Source organism: Zonotrichia leucophrys, chromosome 24 (assembly GCF_028769735.1).
Source record: "Zonotrichia leucophrys gambelii isolate GWCS_2022_RI chromosome 24, RI_Zleu_2.0, whole genome shotgun sequence".
Lineage (NCBI taxonomy): Eukaryota > Metazoa > Chordata > Aves > Passeriformes > Passerellidae > Zonotrichia > Zonotrichia leucophrys.
Window position 1 is genome coordinate 5,014,407 of NC_088193.1, and position 24,102 is coordinate 5,038,508.

Genomic DNA, 24,102 nt, shown 5'->3' on the forward strand with positions numbered 1-24,102 from the left:
CACATGATTGTCTGCATCAGGACTCCCCAAGGAGAGCAACTTCAAGCATGGTGGGGCTGGACTGACACCTGCCCAGAGCATCCTCCTCCTCCTCATCGTACAAAGACTGTGCCTGCCTTAAATGTTCCTCAAGCTCTTTGCAAGCCTCCTCACCTCCTCCTCAGCATGGACAATGCTCCCCAAATGATGGACAAATCCACCGCCCCTCCAAGGGGGAACACAACACTGTGGTCAGCTTAGGGGTGGGAACTGCAGGGACGATGGGGAGGTGGGTTACCCTGCATCCCCTAAATGCAACTCAGGTGCTTTAATTAAGCTAGGACCTTCCAATTTACTAGACAGATGGGCTTTGATCCCATGATACTATAGTTAACAGCTAACCCTAACCAACAGGCCTCTGTATAAGGCTCCGGTACATAACTAATGCACATCAATGAGCTTGCAACTCACTATGAACTTCACTACAGAGCTGATAAGAAGAGGAATTGAACCTCTGTAAAAAGGACTACAGCCTAACGCTTATACACTCAGCGCTGTCACATCATCCCAGTGCTGTCCCTAACGCTCTCCTTTCTCCTTCTCCTCTCTCCTCCACACAGGGCCCGGAGCAGTGCACGATGGCGGCAACGCAGCGTCCCGGGTGGCTGCCGGCCTCTGCCTCTGGGCCACCCTCCTCGCTCGCCTCCTTCTCGACTTTTGATAAGGGAGCGGAGGGTCCCGGGAGGCCTCGCCGCACCTCTCCCCGCCGCGGGCTCGGCCGCCGCGCCGCCCGGGGACTCCTCTCCACCGGACGGGCGATGGATGCACCGGAGGACGGGCGGCGGTGCCGAGCGTCCGAGGATGGCCCCGTCTCCCACGTGCCAGGCTCGTCCTCGCCGCCGGTTACGCTGTACAGACCCCACCACGTGCCACCAGACTGTCACCCGCCACCGTCGCCCCGGGGATGTGGCCCGGCACGGACGGTGCCCCCCGTGGCTGCCTCATCTCCAACGCCGGGGGCACGGAGCCGTCGGGGCGGGTGCCGCCCTGAGCCTTCACCGGGATGTCCGTCTCGTCGTCTCACTAAGCCGCCTATGCCCAAAAAGACCCCAAGGTTGAAGCCTCCTGGCTCTGCCTTCAGCCCTCTCGGTCCTGAATGTCAGTTCTCGTCGCCAAAGCTCCTCCCTAAGCACCCTGATGTCGCCAGCCCCCCATCACCTGCCTCTGCTCCTGACAGGATGCTCTCTGGCCCTTTGGATGAGGGTCACCCAACGCAACCAGTTGTCCTTCAAGGGTCACACACTTCCCACTACTCTTTATTCCAGATGACATCGTACCCCTGTGCTTCCCACTAAAACCCCCTCACCTTCCTGAGGACATGAGGCTGCTCTCCCAGGAATGTGAGCCCTGGGGACTGCCACCAGCCCTCCTAGAGACTAGAGCCTTCTTGCTGCATTGGACAGCCAGGCCCTCACTCCTTGCTCCAGATCCCTGCCCACTCTGCTGCTGCCCCCCTGATGGCAGGGGCTGCCCCATGGCTCTCACCTTGATGCTCTGCCAGCACTTTTTAGGGAGGTTTCTCTGGGCTTGTTTTCCAAGCACTTTCCAACCTGCACATCAAAAGCACAGCATCACCAGCGTGGGGCAGAGGCTCTGAACAACAGATCGAAACACCAGCTGACAAGGCCCTTTTGCTACAGCTCTGACGTTCATGACCGTCTGTATCTCTGCCCCTTGTGGGGCCCTGAGCTGCAATGTCCTCACTCTGCCTTGTCTCATGCCCATCACATGTCCCTGCCTGAGGAAAGTCTGATGTGTCTGACCCTGTGGAGGAGGTCTGGGCTCTGTCAATTTGCTGTGCTGGCACAGCAGGGACAAGGATGGCTCCAATGCTCCCTGCTGGAACCTGCCTGTGACACCAAAATAGACACACCCAGACTCTGCCCTCTCTGCTTATTCTAGCCACCCTGGGAGCTGCCACCCGTGGTGGTGGTGGCCATGTCATCTCCCCACATATGGAATTGTGCTCCTCCTGATAGCCTCGTGCACCATGGACCCCCTTGCCTGGTACATTGTGGCAGCCCTGAGCCTTCTTGTCACTCCATGGCCACCCAGGAATGCTTTGGTGCCACAGTGTGGGGATGGATGCTCCCATCCTGCTCCTGAAAAGTCACGCCTGGCACTGCACCCTATTGCTCTGACAGGGAGACTCGACCACAGCAAGGCACTGAGCAAGCACACAGAGTGTCCCCTGTCCTGACCCAGCACCTCCCCGTGCCTTGTCCCGTCCTTCTCCCTCCATAATTGAGATGACTTAAAACAACAGCCACGCACACGCTGTCTTCCCCCTGCAAACTCTGCTGCTGCCCAAACCTGCTTTCTGTGGCTTCAAGGAAGCTGGGGTGCCAGCCCTTGGCACACAAAATGGATAAACCACCCTGAGCCAGAGGCCATGATGGGCCACCACAGTGTCCTCTATGCAGCTGTGCCCATCCTCATCCCTCTTCTCAATGGGCTGCCCAGGACCTGCTACAAAATCTCAGTGGATGCTCCTGCCCACCCATCCTGGATGTTCAACATGTACCATGGCTGATTGACAAAAAACAGGGCAGGGGCTGCCCCAGTGCTGGCCTGAGGCTCTGGCTTACCTGGTGGAGGGGGATCTGGTGTTGACTGGGTGAGTCCGCGTCCTGCGGTCCCTGCAGTGCTGCTCTGCTTCTCTGCTGGCATCCAAGGAAGGTGGCACTGTCAGAGATCTGGGTCCTGTCGCACAGCCCCGGGCATGTTTGTCATGTGGGGATGGCACTGTCTTCAGCCAGCATGGCAGCACGCACATCCTTCCCCACATGCCTGCTCCAAAATACCGTGGGTGCAGGAGACACCTTGCCCTGATGCCTTTACTGGTCCACACTGCCCCACAACCACGCCCCGCTGCCACCACGTGCCCTTTCCTTGGTCAGCCCCAAATTCCTCTGTCCCCACAGCAGAAATGCTGCAGAGTCACAGGGCAAGAGGCCACGGCGAATCGGAGAGCGGCGGCGACGAGATGCCACGACGCACACTGAGGCTGGCGGGCCTGGTGCCAGGGCTGCCCCCATCCCATCCTTGTCCCTGGCTCGGGTGGGCTCCCCTGTACCCTGCCGGGACGGCATTCGACTTTCTCGTGCCATGTAACGTGCCATTGTGAGGAACGTGTTGGCTGTCTGAGGCCAGCCCCGCCGCGGCTCTGCCAGGTGCCAGACCCATTTGTGACCACTGCTCCCCATGTTTGGATGCCCAGGGGGTGGCTGGGTGCCCAGGGCGGGGGCAGTGTGGCTCTTGGGTCTCTCCTGCTGACGGCCGCGATGGCCGGTCTTGAGTTTCTGTCGATCATTGTATTCCAAGGGTGGCTATACTACCTGAGATTTGTGCATGTTACATTGTAGTTGTAACCTTTTCTAATTCGGCAAGAATAAGAGATGGTTGTGATTGTGCAGTGTATCAATAAAGTTTGACGAACTTTGTACCTTCGGGGCTTTGCTTCACGGGTCCCGTGCACCCCAGGGAAGGGATGCAGTGCTGGGCACCTGCTGAGCTGAGCTGGGAGGGCTCCTGAGTGCCTGGGACCTCTGCGACTCCTGGGGTCCCACCCAGCACTTGGCTGGACCCTCTTTTGATCATCCCCTGTGACAGTGATGCTTGAAGCCCCACAGCTGGGGGCCTGCTGCTGTTTGGGCCACCCTGCACCCCATCCATGCATCTCCCCTGGGAATCCACCAGTGAGTCTCAGCTCCTGCCCACCTCTGTCTGCTGATGAGTGATGAGCACACACCTGTTGATGGAGGCCCTGCAGGGTAAGGACTGTCTGAGTTCTCATCGCTCACCCACATTCCATGGAAGCAGCATGACTGGGGGCCTCTTTTCCGTGACCGAGACATCCCCAGCATCTCCTCCATCATCTTGCAACAACGCTCACTCTGACAACTAAACCTGCCCCCATGAAGGGATGCCTCTGCAGACAATGCACTCCCAAGGTTTGCTCCTGTTGTGATCTGTCAGTGTGTGACACAGACCAAACATCTTTGTCAAAGGACAAAAACTTTGAGGACCAGGAGCAGAAGACTCGCGACCCTCAGCATCTCCCTGACAGGGCTGTATTCTCAGCAGGCTGTGCCCACCACTCCCAGGGGATGCCTCACCTTTCCACACCATCAACCAGGAAAAAACATTCAACAAGCTCTTCTAGTGTGAGACCTGCTGCCAGGAGACTGGGGGTAGTGGAACTGTGGCAGACCCATCAGAGTCTTGCTCACTTTGAGACCTCCCTTCGTCTTCCCCAACACGGGAATGAAAAGCCCAGCCCCAAGAATTTTTCCCTGAACACCACAGCAAGCAAAAAGCTCCATCCCAGCACTGCTATGAGCTGCTGTGACCTTGCACATCAGGAACACCTCTGCTGTCCCCCTCGAGTGACCCCAGCAGAGAGGTAAGTGCTTCCCAAAACTCAACAACCTCCTGAGGGAAGGGATCTGGGAGGGATGTGTCACCTTGCCCACTTTCCTCAATGTCACCTGCAGTGAATCAAGCGTTGGTGACTTCCATAGGAGACTCTCTGCTTTGAGCCTCTTCTAAAAACCCCACCCCATCAGGGGGCCAGGACTGATTTGATGTAACTACAGGTGTCACAAATCAATGCTCACCCCTTGCATGTGTCATCTGGGGATGCCACCACAATCTGAGCTTCACTAATGCTTCCCATCTTCCCATGCCAGTTCTGCCTGGTGCCCATTGCTGGTCCTGCCTCCACTGGAGTGAATACCTGCAGATGCCCACACGCTCCTGCTCATGGCACATCCTGATGCCTCGTCTGCATTGTCCCCAGCACAGAGCGATGCAGCCCCTCTCTGCCCATGTGATATCCTGCATCTCCCTTTCCTGGCTTGAGAGGGATGTTTCTCCATGGCCCTCAGCAATGCCCAACCTGTGCCTAAGGACATGGACCTCAGCTGCTACATCCAGGGGGAGGGAGGGCATATTTCAGACCATGACCTCCATCCCTTCCCAGCACCAAGAGACACCCTTACCTATGTCAATAAATTATTACATAAATGCATCCATCGAGCCGCCTCTCTCTCTTTAACTTCCTCTTTGTCTGCTACTTTGGCACTCCTTGATCTCTCACCTAGGACACCAAAAAAGTTACAATTACAGAGAGGAGGTGAGGGAGAGAGCCCTGTTACCTCCATACCTATCCCTGGATCCCTCCTCATTACCCTCAAGCATCTGAGCATTGCCTCTCCTACCAGGTTTGCTCTACTGTGGCTGGCTAGTCCAACCTGGGAGTTGCAGGAGTTTCATAAAGACCCAAGACCATCATCTCTGCCATCCTGACCCTGCTACCTGTGCCCAGCTGTCCTCTCCTCACACCCTCAGTACCCTGTCCCTTCCTTGGGATATGCCACAAAACCTGAGCATGGTTCTTCCCTTACCCACTATCACCTGGACATTGCATGTCACACCTCAAAGCAACACCTTCCCATCCTTCTTCTCCATGCTCATCTCTTGGGTTACATCATAGGGTCAAGAAACAAAAAAAGCTCACACAGAACTGTCACACCATCAACAGCAACCAACTTCTGATCCTGCAAATGTGTCAGGTGACCTGAAGAAACCAGCACCCTGGAGGCTACAGTTGAGGATGAGGACCAAACTCACTAAGCAACCTTCCAGCATCACCAAAAACCAAGACACTGACCAAGACAAGGCTCCATGGACAGCAAAATGCACCTACACCCAAACAATCCTGCCGTACTTTGCCTGTATGGAACACTGAATGAGGGACCTTGTTCCCTGCACCCATCTCACATCACTCTGTCCCTCCTTCCCACGCAGGATTCACTTCAGCTGCTCCACAAGCATCCCCAGCAATGCTTTGCAGCTGGGCTAGAGAGCCACACCTGAGCTTAGGGGCACTGAGTGGGGTCCTGAGCTGGGAAATTTGGCACAGCTGTACCCCGCACTGTCTCCATCTACTCACCCAAGCCTTATCTGGGACAGCATTCCTGCTGGGCTCATCAGTGAGGTCCAGGGGCCATCTTTCCAATGCTCTCCTGCCCCATTGTGATGACTTGGTGCTCCCATCTGCCCTCCCCCTCCAGCATCCCTCCCCACATCCCTCCCCATTCCTGGTGGCGCAAGGGGAGAACGCGGAGTGGCCCTGGCCCCCGCGGCAATGAGCACCACAAGCAGACGGAGCGGCCACATGGAACAATCGTTTTAATGGATAGGCAGAGAGAGCCCCCTCGCCGCCTGCCTGCCCGCGCCCGGGCCCCCCGCGTGCCCCCCGCCGCCGGCCGCAGGGAAGGAAAGGAAATTGAAGGAGGAAAACCAATTGCAGGAGAAACCCCCGCTGAAATGGACGGCGAGGCAACAGGTCCTGCGCCTCGGCAGGGGCCGGTTGCTTCGTCTTCTTTTTCTCATTTCTTTTGTGTTGTTTTTGTTTTTTTTATATATATATATATATACATATACACACACACGCACGCGCACACACACACATATACATACACATATATATATATATATATATATATAAAAATATATAAAACTGAGCTATATAGATCTCCCTCTGTCCCTCAGCTCGCTTTATTCCACCGCGAAAAGGCCAGGGCCATGCGGCAAAAAGCGACAGAGAGGGGCCCTGGTCCCCTGTGACCCTTTGTCCCCGGTGACCCGAGGGTGGAAAGGCGAGGGGGTTCAGGGATGTGTGACTGAGACGCTCGTCTCGTTGAGAACTGATACACACCTAACTCCATATACAGCATGCAGTAATGGCAGCGGAAGGACCCTGCTGGGAACTGTGGCTAGAACTCTAACAAAAAAGAAAATTATATATATATATATGTATATTTATATATACTGTATATATATATCCCATAAAAAGATTCAGTATCTCCCTCCACCTCAACGCGCGGCGAGTGTCGTCTGTGTCCTCAGCAGGAACTGTCCAGACGACCGCTTTTGGGCCGGTTTCGGGGGTGTTTCAGCACAGGACTCCTCCTCATCCTCCTCGCCGGGCTCACAAACCTCCTTGGCTGATTGCCTCCTCGGCAAACAAACTTCTCTCCGCTTGCTCCCCTTCTCCTGGATTGTTTTTTTTCCTCTTTTTTTTTTCTTTTTTTCCCCCTCTTTTTTTTGCATTTCTGTTTTTTAGGAACTAAGAGTTCTAGGCTCGTATCAGAAAATACAATTAATAAAATTAACCATGACTCAGAATCCCTTATCATTCACGATGTCCGCGGATGGTACGATGAAAGCGTGGCTCGACGCCGGTCTCCTTCCTCCCTTTCCTTTCGTGGTGGTGTGGTAACTGTTGAAGATCTATATATGTATACATATATATATGTATACATGGAGATATATATATATATATATGTATATATATTCCTAAACACAAATGGCAGCACAGTCCATGAGAAGACGGGGAAATCTTGGCAAAGGAGAAAACCCGTGTGTCTGGATGGAGGGTCCCACGGGAGGGAGCAGGCGGGTGGCGGCAGTGAAGAGGACAGGGCAGGGGACAAGTGCCACACTCCAATGGCCCCATCCATCCTCCACGCTGGCCCATGGCAGAGAACAACGAAAACAGGGGGAAAAAGTGGTAGGGGACGAAAAAAAAAAAATAGGGTGAAAAAAAAAGACTCAGTCGCATTGCATCTTCAGCAGGAAGCCTTGGATTATTAATTTTTTCCCTTTTCTCTCCATTCCAAATTCCCGTTGTGGGTTGTTTTTTTTTTTTTTTTGCATGTTTTTCCTCTCTCCCCCTCCCCCAGGTGGCCTGGCCGGATACTCTCTCAATTCTTATGATTATTTTCGGAAACGGTGAACACTTCTTCTTCTTCTTCTTCTTCTTCTTCTTCTTCTTTTCTCCCTCTCCTTTCTGCTTGCGCTCGCTGGCCGTGGTCGTTGCTGCCGCTACTCCGCGGGCCGGCTCTCGGGTCAAAACTGGCGGGCGAGGTGGGCGAGCGGGAGGAGCAGCAGCCACGCGCAGCCGCTTCGCCGCCACGCGCCGTTGTTCCCGTCGTGCACTGCTCCAGGGCCTGTGGGAAGGGACAGGAACGCCCGTGCGGTTGGTCATGAAGTCAACAAATAGCAGAAACCATGAAATAAAGATTGAAACAATAAAAAAATCACGCTATTTGGGGTCCCCGGTTGTGTTGCACATGGTGGGGTTGCTCTGAGAGGTCTCTGGGTGTCCCCTTCCATCTGTGCTGTCTCAGGAACATGGGAACGGCCATCCCTGTCCCCACAAATGCTGATTTTTGGGACAAGATCCTCTCTGGTCCCTTTTCAGCCTGAAGTCCCCATTTCAGGCTCACTTCCTGTGCATCACCATTGTCCAACCTCCCTCAGCCCCCTTCACCCTCCTCCAAACTGGTCCCAGTTTTCCAGCCACACTTGTAGGGGAGATGACAGTTACTGCCCAGCACATTCCGCCCACCCCAGGGTGACCACCCTGTTGCCCTCCAGTGTCCCTTGGGAGGGACAGTAACCACCTGCCCACCCTGCAGAGATCCTGCCAGCAGCACTACATTGAGGACTTGGTGTTTTGCACCTCTGCAGAGTCTCTGTGGGGCTCAGTATGGGCCCAGACCACCTCAAGGAGATGGGATGAGGAGGGTCAGGAAGAGCCAAGCCCACCCATCTATGGGGACTACAAGAAGTGAGGAGTTCAAAGCTCACTGTGGGAAAGGATGTGGAGGGTGTCTTATCCAATGGCTTTCACCACAACACACATTTTTTCACCAAATACTTGGCCCAGGAGAAGACTAAGGTGGAAAAAGACCTCAGGAAGGCATCCATGATTGTGTCCTGTGGAACCAGGGCTGACCACAAGGTCTGATTCACAACTGCTTTTGAAACCCCAGGACATGTCCCCTCACTTCAAAACCTGACTGGCGCACTGAGCATCAGTAGCCATCTGGCTTCCCACCAGGAACACTCTCCAGCACATTCAGACATCTCACACCTCACAGATCCAGGTCTCACACACTGCCTCTACAGACATCTACAAGTCATCCCAAGGACTGACCACTCCATTCATCACAAATGAAGCCACCCCAAAATCAAGATGACACCAAGCCAGTTGGCCAGACAGTAAGATTGCACAGCAGAGAGCTGGCTGTCCTGGCCAGGAATAACACCAGGAGGGGGACCAAATGCCTGTCCACCCCTATTTCATCCCATAAAAAAGGCCTTAGAAGCATCCCAGAGGAGGAAGGACCTGCCACAAGGCCACTTACACAGTAGCACTGGGAAAGCAGCCCAAGGACATCCCTGCTGTGCCCTGGCAATGGGGACGGAGTGGGACACCATGGGATGGGGACAGGCATGCAGAGGGCACAGACCACCACCAGACAGGCACAGCAGGCTGGCAGGGAGGCGGCAGGATGGCAGGGTGGCTAAGGAAGCCCTGATTCATCCCTACACCATGAAAGCAGTGGGGCTGAGGGGCAGGAGATCCAGCTGGTGGGTGCTGCAGCTCCCACTGAGATGAGCTGTGGTGGGAGCCAGAGGGGCCCAAGGGGAACAGCAGGGGAAGCACTGGCATTGTAGGGAACCCCCAGATTACTGACCTTTCCAGGGTGTCAGAGCGGTAGTTGTCTCTTCTAAAAATTAAAGAACAAGGGAAAGTTAAGGCAAAAGGGCAATGGAAAGCGCAGGCTCGAGACACCTCCCTCAGCCTGCCCTCAACCTGGGGTGGGAAAACCAGTGGATGGAGTAAAAATGGGATCTGATTGCCCAAATCACACCCCACTGCTGTGGGGCCATGGTCCCCCCATCTCTGAGATGAGATGAATATGGGACCTCAGAGCTGGCAAAGCCTGTACTGCACCCTGTGCAAAAGGCAAAGCACAGGGGCTGGGATGTGGGGATGCAGGGGGTTCAGCTCTCCCCTGTGAGTTCAGGGCCCATCCCTCTTGCTAATCCTGCAACATCCCAAAAAGATTTATGGCCTGACAGCTGCCTCTGGGAGCAACATAGACTGTGTGATGGGTGAGAAGCAGAGGGTTGGTTTTTTTCCCCAACTCCACAGAATGATGTGGTTTCCCTGAGCACTCTATCACATCCCAGACAGCACCAAATGAGCCGCTGAATGAGACGGCAGGTCTGGAATAACGAGTGCTACATGTTAAATAAAGCACTAGTTGACCTCCGTGAAAAATTAGATTAAAAAAAGGATTAAAAGATGAACGCTACATTAGCCTCTCTCACAACCCCAAAAAGGCTCATGATACGCTACCTGCACAGATGAAACCTCCATTTGTGGGGGAAAAACTCCAAAACACTCAGCTTCAGGGGAAAAAGGCCATTTACAAAATTGTCCCCCAAAACCTCACAGAAGAGACATTTCTCATGCACAGGTAGTGCAGTCACCGCATCCACTTCCCTCTTATCTTGCATTAAATAAATAAATATGTTGATAAATAAAGACACATTAGTCCCCAGACTGAAGACACTGGTTGCTTAGGGACGGGTGAGTTTGGCCCTATGATGCTTAGGGCCATCACAACCCTGGTAATTAGGGAGGGATTGTTCCTGGGGGTGCTGGGGAGCCCTGTACCAGGAGATGGGGAACCCCACATGTCACAGTTTCCTCGGGGAACTGTCACCCCCTCCAAGGGAACTCAATTATCAAAGACTGAACAGATCATTCAATCAATGGAGCCTTTATGGAAATTATGGGTGGTCAAAGGACTCTGATTTCGCTCCCTGATGGGATTCACAGTCAGACCTCAAAGCTAAGGAGAGATCATAAAATAAGCTTAGACTTTTGTGGGATGCTTCCCAGCCTCCCACCTGACACTGCCATCACAGCATGAGTCCCACAGATGGGTTAGAACCCAAGGAACCATGAGCTCTTCAGCAGGGAGATGCCATCTTTACTTTTAGACTGTTCATCCAGCCTGGATCTGCAGATGCCCAACTGAAGGCTCCCACTAATCAAGATTTTAACCTCACAAACACATTGGAAAGCTGCGATATCACAGCTAAGAACCTGAGCCTCAGGCTATGCTGAGGACTTGGCATGGCCACCCTATGCCTGCAAAACAGGTGGAGCCAGGCCTGGGTGGCTTTGCAGTGCCAGAGGTGTTGGCATCCCTAAAACATGGGGTTAGTGGACTACCAGGAAAGCTGATGGGGCACAGAACTGAGATAGTTCCTAAGCAACAGCAATGATGGCTTAGCACAGGTGAACCTTCATCACATACAACTTGGACTTTACTGGGGGACAAATGGGTCTGAGCATGCAATATGGGATGAACTCCTCTGTCACGGGTCAGGGGAACCTGGCACAGCTGCCAGTACCAGTGGCAGGGGAGGATAAGCCTATCCTGTGATGCCATCCTGACTTCACAGTTGTGTGGCCCCTGGAAAAGCCTGACATCTCCTACCATCCTTAAACTGCACCCTTGGAATCCATCCAACCCCTTCCCAGGACATGGACAGCACTTCCCAGGGTCTTCAGATGCCTCTCACTGCCCTAGCACACCCCAGAACCCAGAACATACTGTGGGACTGCTCCCTATCCTAACATACTTTGTATGGCCAGGATACAGACTGCCCTGAGGGACCTGGGGATGAGGAAGGCTCATCTGTCCCTCTGCTCTGCTCCCTCTGATTGTATAATAACAAGAGACAAGGAGATGACCAGGCACAACAACCAGGTGGCAAGGAGGAGGACAATGTTGGGGAGAGTTTGGAGGTCCCCAGTCCTCACTTGTCCTTCATGGTTCAGCTGCAAGAACCACACACCCCACACCCCAGCAGGGAAATATCTCCAAGCAGTGCCCAGGGATGAGATCTGTCATCCATTCCTGACTCCTGGAGGGCACAGCCCCTGCTCTGGTTTCGCTGCCACCTGAAGAGGTTTGACAAATATGTCAATCAATCACAGCCCTTCCCATCCATGGGCAGTGCCAGCATTGCTCTGATCCCAGCTCCAGCATGCAGGGAAAACAGTCCTGCGACAAGGGTAGAAACTTTCTCCTCCTTCCTGCTCTCCACACCTTCCCATCTCCCTTGGCACCTCCAATAAGGCTATATCTGCTTGGCAGGAGCAGAAAACATGGCCTGGAAGGTGGTGGAGCAGGGAGCCTGTTTGTTCTCACATAGGAATGGGGCAGCAATGACTGAGCAGCATCTCTTCTCCCACCCATCCACACAGGGGGATGCCTTCACACTGAGGCTCTCTCAGGTACTCATCAGAGCAAGAAGATGGAAACCTGCAGCCAGCTCCTAACTTTGCCTTCATGGCATGTCCCAAACACAGTGACAAACATCTCTGAATGGTGGGGGACACTGGACCTGGATCAGGAGGCAGCTCTGGAGGTTCTCCCCTTCCCAAGGACTCACCACAACCTCCAGCCCACGTGCCAAGGGCAGAAAGGACCAGCAGCAAATACACATCTCCCCCAAAAGACATGGGATACCCTTCCCATGTCTCTGCCATCAGTGGTGTCACTGTGAAGCCATTCCCCCTTCCAGGCTGATTCCCTCAGCCGCACTCACCGTAGAGGATCATGCTGGCGTTGGTGTTCCCTAGCTGGTTGGAGGCTACGCAGGTGTAGTTGCCATAGTCCTGCTCAGAGACGTTGAAGAAGGTCAGTCTGGAGAAGAAGGCTTTGTTCTCCACTTTCAGCCCTTTCTGTCCTTCAGCCAGTCTGGGAGAAAAGAGGAATGGGAGGTCACGGAAGTGACACAGGAAGGGAAGTGCTCACTGTGTTCCATGCCCAGTTATCCTCTCGTTGTGAGTAGGGATATGGAGCTTGGGAGAAGAGGGAGAGGGGAAGGTATTGGGAAAGATAAGGGAGATGGCTGCTGCTCTGCTGGGTCTCCAGCTGCTAGCCCATGCTGACCTGAGGCATCCTCACTGCTGCAGGGTCATGGGATGGTGCTGGCACTTGCCAAATGCTGTGCAGAGAGAGGGATGCTCTCGTGCCTGGGAAAGGCTCATTCCCACCCTACAGAAGAGCCTGGTTTCCCTCCCATGCCCTCACTCCTCTCTATTCTGCAGAATGCCTTCTGTGACCTTCCTCTTTCATCTCTGCATGTTCCCAGTGAGTGCTGCAATAGGCACCCACCACAGCAGGTAGGCTTCTCAGCCAGCACAAATGCTGAAGCATTAACCAAGTGCTTGGGCTTCCCTGAACTGGTGTCCCCATCCTGCTCAGCTCCTGCAGCTCTTGCTTGCTAATTCCTCAGGGGAAGTGCTGGATTCCCATTATGAGCCACGCTGGGTGCTGATCAGGCGGGCTGAGCCCGCTCCTGCCGCTGCTCCGCAGGCCCTCGTGATCTGACCTAATTCTGAGCAGAGCCTTTCATCTGCCACACAAACATCCGCAGCTTTGTACACGCTGCTGCTCCTTTCCTCCCCAACCGGGTGAGGCAGGCAGAGCCAGACTTCCCTCTAGCTTCTGGAGCTTTTTTTTTGGCCAAATCATCCCTTCTTATCAGTGACCGGTGTGCCCTTGTCCTGTGGTCGGCCACACCATGGCCCCTCTGGGCTAATCAACACAAAAATTTGTTAAAACCGCTTTGCTTGGGGTCAGAGAGAGGCAATTTCTCCAGAGTGGGACCTACCCTAGACTGTGCTGCACCACTCCTCATTCCCCAGCCATGTACCTGTGCTTTGGCAGGACACAGAAGTTGCAGGTTGATCTAAAAGGTCCTTTTTCACCCCAAAGCAAGGCAGGCTGTCTCTGAGGCATAGCAAACCGTGTTTCTTGACTGACATCACATTCCTTTTGTTTTTCCAAGAGCTGCCTTCTGGCCAAAGCATTTAAAGATATGACAGAGATTTCATCCACTCTTAAGTGCCTGGATTTGTGCTGCCAATATCCATTTTGGACATTATGCTTCACCCAGGCAGGGATTTACCACAACACCTTCACACGGAGGCACGGGCAGCAGCAATCCTCCCCCAGTAGGGGCTGAAAGAGGTTCCTGGGAAAATTCCTCTCCACAAATTTGATTAATTAAATAAAAACTCTTACCGCTTGTCATCTTTGTACCACTGGAATTCAGCAGAGGGGACAGCAGAGGCCTCACACAGCAGGATGCCCTTCTGCCCCACCGGCACCCCAGTGCTCTTCGCATCCGAGATGTACGGAGGGTCTGTGGGGAGAGGGGAAACGTGGGGTGAACATCCAGCAGCCTTTGGGACTTCTATCTGTCTTGGTTTACAAGACAGGTGTCTGTTAGGGAAGGCAGAAAAAGCCTTCCTTGGAATGGAGAATGTGAACCCCTCCCTCCCTCTGAATTATTAGAATTGTGAAATCAAGAGGCTCCCAGGCAAAGATATGGGAATAGGAATAACAGTTGTTTACTACTATGTATAACAAAGCAAATGAACAACAGCTACAGCACTATCCCTGCCCCTTGCTCCTCAAGATTTCCTTTCTCTCCCTGCACATGAGCAGGAGCCAAAATAATCTCCAAGCCCATTCTCAGCTCCTGCCATTCTGGTGCTGCTCTACAGAGGTTTTCAGGTTCATGGGGGTTTTCTTCCAAAAACAACAGACCCCCAACTCATGGTTGTTACACGTTCAGCTAATGGAGTGACCAGAGAGAGGTTTAGGAGAGTCTTTGTGTATGTGTAAACATGAAATATGCTGCTTTCTTCCTCTCTCTCATTTTTTCCAACAGAAAAAAAAAATCTATTTACTGCTCACTTCTCTCCTCTCCTTAGAGGTTATCAGCACAGCATCTCTCCATGGGCAGAAAACCCAGGTTGATGGAGACAGCTGAGGAGGAGGTGGTGGGAAAAAACGGAGCTTGAAAAGAAGGGGAAAATAGGGCAAAACACCACCTGCTCAGAAAAACTGCTGCTGCCTGTCTCACTCTGGGGCCTTTGTGTGCCTCACTCCCTTGTGGGGCAGCAGGGTGACCCTCTGCAGCCCCACCCCTGTCCCCTGAGGGTCACAAGGACTCACAGTTGACGGTGACTTTGACTCGCTGGACGACGGGTGCTGAGACATCGTTGGAGGCGCTGCACTCGTACTCTCCCGACTGCTCCCGCGTGATTCCCGTGATCTCCAGGTACTCATCCTCGCTGATGAAGCCCACGGCTGCGGAGGCAGAGACAGAGGGCCCTGAGTGATGGGGAGGCACAACAAACCTGTGCCCACTGGCTGCTCACCATCTGTGAGCGTGTCACTCTGCACTAGGACACCCAGCCTGCAGGTCCCAGCCTGGAATGCCTTGTGCCTGTGCCCCTCCATTCCAATAACATCATTGCCAGAAAGGTTTCTGCGAACACTGGGCTGCTCCAGCATCACCTGCTGGAGATAATGTCCTTGATGTGCTCAGGGTGGGCAAAGTGGGCAAACCTGCAAAATGACCTGAGCTCACCTCTGCACATCCCCTCTGCTGGGAGATTCCTCCAGGCTAACTCAGCTCACATAAACACCCTTCTCTAATTTTTCAGCTTCAATTAATTCACAGCAAGTCTATTCCCATTAGTGGTGGTGCCAACACCTCCCTTTAGCTGAACCACCTCATCCCTGTGCCACCCCAGGCTCATTTCTTGTCTTCCTCTCCCCCATCCAGGCTGCCGTGCAGCTTCTTGTTTCAGTCAAAGCCAGAAAGATGCAATAAGTGGCATTTTCTTCACTCTGGCATCTTTCAGCTCCCATTCCTTGCAGGAGCTCTCTTTACTTTGACACACTCCTGGAAAAACATCCAGTGCTTGGCTGGCCGGGAGCAAGCTGGGGCACGAGATTCCCCAGGTTCCTCCCCAAACAAGCAACAAAAATTACTTTTTGCAGTCCCAAAACAGGGACAACTTCTCCCTTTCCTGTTGTTTACATCTCCCCACTGGATCTCCTGCAGCCAGGATGCTGTAATTACTGCACGGAACATCTCCAAGCCCTGTGTCACACTTAATATTCCTATAAATTTTAAACGGTAGTCCTTGGTACATATGTGTGGCAATTGGTGTCATATTTTAATTAGGCTTGCCCTACACCATCTGAAATTAATAATAGCTCGAATTACCAGTGTAATTTATAAATTAACATTGCTGCAGCATTAGGAAATAAATTAGCTCTGGACAGCTGTTTCTGGGAGCGAGTGCCAATGGCAGAGAGGCCAAGCACAGGTCCCTGGTCCCCAGGGGGATGCCGTGAGCTCGGCCAGCCCTGGCTTCCCACCCGGACACTGCTGTCTGTGCTGGCGTGACCTGATGGGCCACAGCTCGCCGTGCTTGGCCGGTCAACCGTGTGCATCCTGCTCCTAACAAATGCATGCAACATCCACACGTGGGAGGCTCCCAGCAGGGCACACACCGCTGCATCCCACCGGCTGATGCTTTTATGGCATCTCTTCCCACACGGCAGGGGTGGTGTGGTCAGACCGCACCACCCACCATGGAAGGACCTGAGCAGCACTGATGGTGTTCCTGTAATGCCCTGGAACAGCTCAACACTGAGCACCCCAGGCATCTGCCAGGATCCTGCTGCAATCCCAGGTGCCACTATTGTCAACTCAAACTAGTGCAAATATGCTCAGCCGTGATGAAATCCCACCTTGGCTCTCTCTCCCTGCACCAGCCCTCACAGCTGCCACCTCCACACAGCATCCCTGGAACCCTGCATGTCCACTGCTCCCTGAACTGAGGACACCATGCATGCACACATACATCCCACCTTTCAGGCTGACCTAACTGGGAAGGCAGCCCTGTGAGCTTTGCAAAGGAGTGAAGTGAGTTTTCCTGTTGATGAATTGCTGACATGCACCAGTGTCCTCAGCCCTGTGCTGAAATTCCCACCCGAGTGGCTGGTGGTGCAAACCGCTGAGCTCATCAGTACTTAGTGCAACTGAAGGGTGAGATATGAAGGCGTTACCCCAAAATCAATATCCTTTAGAGACACAAAAATTACAGCTTTACATCCAGCGGCCCTGCAGCACTGCAAAAAAAAAGGAGAGAGGGGGAAAAAAAATTCCTTTTTGTGGCTGACCTAGAATCAGCTTCTCTGTAGCACAGCGCTGCCTGCTGATAAAGTAAGGACACAGCCGGTGGCCTTCAGATGCTCCGTGCACAAATCTGACTCTGGGTTGTGCAAAGGCTCAGATAACACTGCTTCCCAACTCACCAAAGGCCCTTTCCAAAGTTCCATACTCGGCTCACACACGGCAAGAATTAGCTCTTGCCATAGTCAAGCCATAATTTGTGTGCCTGGTTTGATCAGAGAGCAAAGCAGCTCAAGTGCATTTTGTTCCCCAGCAAAAGACTTCATTAAAGTAACTGCGAGGGTCAGATTTCCACTTGCAAAAGCACAGGAAATTGGGGGATGAAGGTTTCCCCTGTGCCTGCGTTGCATTGAAGTCTGAGATATGTGCACAGTAATCAGCTGATGGAGAGGCAGAGCTTGAAGTTCAGGAACTCAGGGTCTGGCATCCTGGGAATTTGGCTACAGCCAAACAGAGCCTGCCCCTGACTGAGACAGGATGCTCTGAGCTGGAGATGACTCCTGTTTCTGTCCTGTGCACAACGTGATAAAAGTCATGCTCAGATGACAATAGCATTGGGGACACCATCCCTGCAAGAGGCTCTGGCCCAGGAATGCCTCTTAGTGCCAGCTAAAGCATCTCAAATATTTATGTGACATAAAAAGCCCCTGCTAGCTCATAAAGCAGGAGGCACCAGGTGACAAATACAACATTCCTCCACCCTCTCCTATACAAGTGGCTTTGCAGGAAAACCAGATCTGTAAAGCTCTGTGGGACCACATCCTGGAAGCACCTGGAACTTGGGAATGCTCAGGGCAAGGCTTGACCAGAGCCCTGCAGCTCCAGGAGCTCTGCCAGAGGTACCAACCCTTCTCTGCCTGAACTGATGGTGGGAACTTTCAAGGCTGTCTCAGCTTGAGCACAATTAGGAGCTGAAATATTACAGGAATTAATGGAGAGCTCTCTCATCTCCTCAGGAGCTAGAAAACTAGCACAGCCAGCACCCATCATTATTATTATTAATACTAATAATATAATGCAGGCTAGAAATGGAATGGCCATGGACGATGCACAAGTGTAATCCTTGCTCATCAGCCAAGGATGATGAACTAACCCACTGTGAGCAGGGGAGATGGAAAAGCAGAGCCTGAGTCCTTGTGCTCAGTGAGCAGGAGGCTGCACACAGATCACCACGCACTATTTGGGACTTGCTCTGCAGATCTCTGTTAAAAGCCTCAGGGAAGGGGAAGTTTGACCATCATGGCAGTGGAGGAGCCGCAGAGGCGAGGTCCTGGTGTGGCATGGAGAACCAAGGCAAACCCAACAGATGGCCAAGCTGTGCTTGGGGTCCCACACAGCATGGATGCAATGAGGTGTGGGCAGATGTCTCCTGCATCCATATTCCTCCCTTCATGCCTTTCTCCTTCCCTCACTTCTTGTTTTCCCATCCTGACTTATCTCCCTTCTGACTCCTCCTCCCCATTTGCTTCCATTGAGCCTCTGACAAGATAATAACTCACCAGAAAGTGAACACATGTTCCCAAATTAATTACATGCCACTGTCCCCTGGCTCACTGTTGCAGCCATGTTCAGGTCTCTAGGACACTGCTCACAGCTTTCCCTGGCTGAAGACTGCCGGTGATGCCACTGAAAAACCTTCCTTGGAGCTCTTCCCTGTGTCCATATCAACTCCCTGCACCTCAGATCAAGCTGAGCCAGCCAGGGCTGCAAGATTTTTCATTTCTAAAGCCCAAAGGCACAACCTCAACAGTGGTTCCACAATAAGGTTGGTCTCTGGGTGCTCAAAGTCCCACCAGTGATCCCAAAGCACTGCCCTGCCCTCTACACCATGCTGCTGCATTTTCCAGGCACTGATCCCAGTGGCCAGGATGAGCCAAAGAAAGAGAATATTTTATGGAGATAATTTTATTAAAATGTTTACAACAATGCAGATATTGACATCTTGCTTCAATCAATAGCACAATTTATTGTCCTTCAAGGTGAACATTAAGCCAAGCTGCCCATTAGTCAATATTTACCTCCAAGGTCTATAAATCTTTATACGGGCTTCAGCGGATGTTGACAGCAGCTGATTCCAGATAAGTAAAAGTAAGAGCGTGAAACATTGCTCCTTTTGGAGGTGAAATAGTAACTAGTTAATTACAGTCCCTACAGCAATTCTCAACTATCAATTTATGGCTACTTCTGGCAATAAAAATTAACATCGTGCAGACTCCCGGCTCCAAGTGACGCACTAAGCCCGAGAGCCATATATTTCAAACGTCACCCTGATGCGATGCTGATGGCCATCCTATAACAGTTTATGGTAAATAAATAAAGCACACAAAGGTAATAAGGGAATTGTTGGCACCTGAGACCCGCTTCACCTCTCCTTCATGCAGCAGCAAGAGGAAAAGTGCAGCTGGGATGGGAGTGGGAAGGGAGATTTAGTAGAGTCAGAGCAGATGGGGAAATAGGTGGAGAAAAGAACCACCCCAAATCACCCCAAATTCCTCTCAAAGGAGGCAGGACACAGCCTCAGGTGGGTGGGTAAACAAGAGCTAAGGCTACCACCATTACATTCCCCAGCCAAACTGGGGAAGGCACCTGCTTCACCTCTTATTAGCCACTATTACCCTCTCCTGATGGCTCATTAACACATAAGGAACAAAGTTCAGGCATTTCTGAAATTCCCTTCCCCATTTTTGTTTGATCAGGTGAATGACCCCAGCTAGGGCAGCTTCTCCTCCGTGCACCCCCTCTTTTCAGCCCCTCTGTGCCAGCTTGAAGCTGCCATGCTCCAGTGGACAAAGATTAGGGATAATTAACCTGCTGGAAACCATCCAGCGCAATCATTCAAAAAATGATTTTTTTTAAGATTACCCTATCGACCCAGACAAACTCCTCTCCTCCTCTTGCAAATATTGCATCCCTGAACCGCAGGCTCAAGCCCATTTCTATCTGTGATCCCCCTTAGCTGAGCAATCCATTTAGGAAGCACACCTACATGAGGTACAGGGTACACACCTCCTGTTCTCCATGTTCACAAGCCTTCAGAAGCGGGACCGTCTCCCCAGAAACGGGCACACAGCATATCAGAGTCTCTGTCGGGCTTACACGGGGCCAAGCCACTGTTTTTGAAGTTTCCCGATGACAAGGAAGGAAATCTCTCCTCTGACATGCTTTTCCATGTTAATTAGCATGTTTCCATGGCCTGATGTTGTGCAAAGCCCCAGGGGATGCTGCACTTGCTGCTTGGCACTGCACGGTGCTCAGGGATGTGGGAGCTTGGCAGGAGCTCACTCCACTGCTGCAGTCTGAGCTCCCTCCTCATCCTCACGCCCCAGGAGGATTTGATGTGTCTGGCGTCACCAAACAGAGAGAAAACATCATGTTTTCCTTACTCAGACCCTTTATTACCTTGGATTTGGGGAGCCAATTTTGCTCCTTGTGTGCAGCAGCACAGGCTTTGATGGAGAGGGGTGGCCATAAAATCCTTGACACAAAGTCAAGGATTCTCCTCCACTGGCATCAGTGTCCCCTCCATCCTGGGGCTGTGGGAGTCTCTCCTTGCCTGTGGCTATGTAGTGCTGTGGCTTTTCTTCCCCTTCCAACTTTCTGGGGCATAGGTGAGCTGAGGGTACCTTGAATTTTGCTCCAAAATACAATGGACGACCCACCCAGACCTGATTTTGTGCTGACATTAGCACAGGTGACTATTTCTGAAGGGCCATCTCTGGCTGCCCATGATCAAAGGGTCAGGACACGGGGATTTTGACAAGCACATTCCAACATGGAGCCATCACAAAGGCAGGAAAGACACATTCTTCAACTTCTTGCTCAATGCAGAGCTAGAGCTAAGTCAGGACCCACATTTGTGGCTCTGTTTGTTCCGTGCATCCCTGAGATCACCCTTGGGGCTCATATCTCACACAACAACTCTGATATTTAACTATTAGGTGGGTACATGGCACACATCTCACCAGTCACAGGGACAGGTGACCTGCAGAGACCTTCCAGATGCCACCACATCCCATGGTCACTCAGCCTGTGGTTGCACATAGTCAATATATTGGCATGAACTCCAGTGACAGTTAAAGCAAGGCACTGGGGGCCTGAGCAACCTGGTCTAGTGGAGGGTGACCCTGTCCATGTCAGGGTGTAGGAATGAGATGCTCTTCAAGGTCCCTTCCAACCCAAAACAGCCTCTGACTCCCTGCCATGCCCTTCCCTGCAGTGTTCTAGGGACACCTGCCCACTCTGCTCACCCCACCGATGCTATGCAGAGCTGCCAAGTCGCCTGAGCCATCCATTATGGCACCATTGTGAAGAGTTTTTAGCTTAAAAGTCCTTGAAAGTTTCCCACTGTGACTCGTTAAACAAGATCTTTTTCACTTTCCCTCTATTCTCCGCTAACAATATTTATACTCATTTCTTTTATTGAAATCTATCTGCCGCCTGTTCTATTAAAGCCACCTGAGTGGCAGCTCCTATTCTCCGGGAGCCTGCAGCCCATCTATTCTCCAGACAATGAGGTACAAGCAGTCTATCTTCTATTGTGCTTCCTGGCCTTCTGCTCTCAAATCTTCCATCTCAAAAAGGCATGTCAGAGACGCCTCCATGCAAAAGATTGGAATCCCGGGTTGTGGGGGCTTCCCAGCGTTGGCCTGGCTTGCTGCCCTCCCTCTCTGGGCGAGCACCTCCAGGGAGATGCTGCTGTGGCACCTGGGATCCCTCAGGGATGCAGCTCTCCATCCTTAGTGTGGGTTGTGCCATCAGCACGGCGCACGGCTCGCTGCTGCCGAGGTTTTCGCACGTCTCAGACAACTTATTTGTTACCAGGAATAAAAGAGGAGCATTAAACCTTTTGTTTGCAAGAAGTAGTTCCTTGGGAAATAAATGGATTATGGAAATTAATATTTAAAGAAACAAAACAAAACAACTCAGGGACCAACCACCCTTGAACGAGGCTCTAACTCAGGAGTAAATGAGTCGAATAAAGAATGAGCTCTTTTATTTCGGTGAGAGGGAGAGCTCAGAGGCAGCTCAAGGCTCAGCAAAGTGGCAGTGACTGTCTTGAGCCTCTCCCAGCCTCTGCCTCCTCCTGGGCTGCTGGTAAGGACACTGGACCCCAGGAAAAGGTCCAGATGGCATGTGTCATCATGTTAGAGCAAATTAACAATGGCTACAGTTCACAAAGAGCTTAAATAGCGTCAGATTTGCAGCAAAGATGGGTGCAGGGCTCATTAGAGGGCAGCTGTTAATGACACCCACCCATTATTACCAGCATGAGCTGGATCCCTTTCTCCTTGGCCCTGGAAAGGCAAGGGTGATTCTTGTGGTGACACTGGGAGGGACTGATGCTCGGCAGAAGCTGTGACTGGCATGGAGCCACTTCCCACGGAGCTTTTCTGCCTCCTTGCAAAAACAAATGCAAAAGGTACATGAAAATCAATGTCAAGGCTCCCACAGAGCCAAGCCTTCTCCAGAGAGCTCCTGAGGAGACAGCATCTCCAGCAGCTCCTGCCTGAGCACCAACACTGCTCCTGGCACCACACTTCCTCCCATGGTCTCTTCCACAGCCCAGAGCATCCAATCAGGTGCCCAACACAAAGTCCTCTCTCCTTCCTTTCCTTACCCCTCCTTCCTCCCTGTGGTTTTTTCCCCGTAGCTGCTTCCAAGGTGAGAGAGGACAGCGTTGCTGGAATGAAAGATTCTCCTGCATGCCCTCTCCCAGCAGCGGCCCTAATTCATTTTTCATGGCCCCTTGCAGTGACAAAAGCCGCTGCTTCTCTCTTGTAAGCGTGCGCCATGCAATAAGTCAAAGCTGATGTGCATTTTCCCCCTGGGTGCCGAAGCTGTGCTTTTGATTTAATTTGTCCTGTTGTTTGGCGCTCAGCCTTCGCCGGTGAGTTCCTCTGGAAAGGTGGGAAGTAGAGCCCCATCCATGTGGAGGGGCTGCCTAACAGATGGGGTGCAGTGGGTAGTGGTTAAATAATTTGTTGCAATGCTACCAAGATGTTGGAGAGCGACAGATGCCGCTGGAGAAAATCGCTCAAACACGCATCCTGTTTGTGGGAACGCTGCTCCTCCATTAAATCCTGTCGCAACTTGGCTCCTCTGGAGCTCGTCCCATTTCTGGCAGCTCCCTCGCTGGCTCTGGGAGAAGCTGTGGTGCACAGGGCTTGGCGAGGAGAGCAAGAAGCAAGATTGCTCCTGCCTGCTCCGGGGACACCTGCCCACTCTGCTCACCCCACCGATGATATGAAGAGCTGCCAAGTCGCCTGAGCCATCCATTATAGCACCATCGTGAAGAGTTTTTACCTTAAAATTCCTTTATCTGCAGGTGCTTTGCAAAGAACCCGAAAAAATTCCATGGGACATCCACCACATCCCTTCCCAACAACTCCATGTGACCACATTGCTGTACAGGAGAAAACATTCCCAACCCCTGCCAAACTCAAGGCACCCTGCTTTCCTCTGGATTTGTGTGAAAAAGAGCTGCTGGCAGCCAGGACCGAAGGGTCCCTCCGGCTGGAAATTTAAACCCCAAGGCTTTCTCCACAGGACAAGCTCTTAAGAAGCAATTGCAATGCAAAGCGTTAAATGGCTGTAACCTCGGCTAAGCCGTATTTCAGCCGCATTAGGGAAATATCCCTCAGATGGGAAGCAAGTGGCATAATGGCATTAGAGTAAAAAAATAAGCATCAAGTGCCGGCTAAATCCATCCCCAGAGCTGGCAAGAAGTCACGGGGATCTGGGAAACTTTCCCTTCTCCACGCATATCCCAGCAGGCAGCTCATGGCAAGCCCGGACTCTGTGGCTGCCACAACTTTCTGCAAATGGGGGATATTTTCCATCCCTCTTTTTCCCTTGGGACCCCCTGACCACTCTTCACCCCCCAGAGTCATTTGAATCATGGCAGGGTGAGACTCGCTGTCGCCTCTCCATCATCTTTATCCCGTCTTTATTTTTTCAGACACGCTATTTTCCAGCCCAGTGGCCTTGCTCTGTCCCTTGTGTTTTATGGCACTGATGTCTCCATTTCTGCAGGATCACTCACAATATTGTGGCTTATTGAGAGAAGCCAGGGAAATGCAGGGGTGATGAGCTGGATGGGTTTGGGGCTCT

At 52.3% G+C, this 24,102-nt stretch overlaps 2 protein-coding genes across 17 annotated transcripts in view; one reads left to right on the forward strand and one right to left on the reverse strand.

Annotated features, from left to right (window-relative positions):
• The window catches only part of OPCML (opioid binding protein/cell adhesion molecule like), a 310,429-nt gene extending 306,945 nt beyond the window's left edge, over window positions 1–3,484 (forward strand). For all 6 annotated transcript variants that reach the window (XM_064732008.1, XM_064732007.1, XM_064732009.1 and 3 more), the window contains one exon: window positions 600–3,484. In XM_064732008.1, the coding sequence (XP_064588078.1) occupies window positions 600–700 (101 nt within the window). In that variant the 3' untranslated portion in view covers window positions 701–3,484. The remainder of the gene's footprint in view (window positions 1–599) is intronic.
• Window positions 3,485–6,542: 3,058 nt separating this feature from the next.
• Window positions 6,543–24,102, reverse strand: part of LOC135457426 (protein CEPU-1) — a 391,621-nt gene continuing 374,061 nt past the window's right edge. For 6 of the 11 annotated variants that reach the window (XM_064731994.1, XM_064731997.1, XM_064732001.1 and 3 more), the window contains 5 exons: window positions 14,955–15,089; window positions 14,016–14,136; window positions 12,532–12,683; window positions 9,594–9,626; window positions 6,543–8,057 (listed from right to left, as the gene is read on the reverse strand). In XM_064731994.1, the coding sequence (XP_064588064.1) occupies window positions 7,957–8,057; window positions 9,594–9,626; window positions 12,532–12,683; window positions 14,016–14,136; window positions 14,955–15,089 (542 nt within the window). In that variant the 3' untranslated portion in view covers window positions 6,543–7,956. The remainder of the gene's footprint in view (window positions 8,058–9,593; window positions 9,627–12,531; window positions 12,684–14,015; window positions 14,137–14,954; window positions 15,090–24,102) is intronic. The other 5 variants (XM_064731998.1, XM_064732004.1, XM_064732003.1 and 2 more) reach the window with 1 other exon arrangement.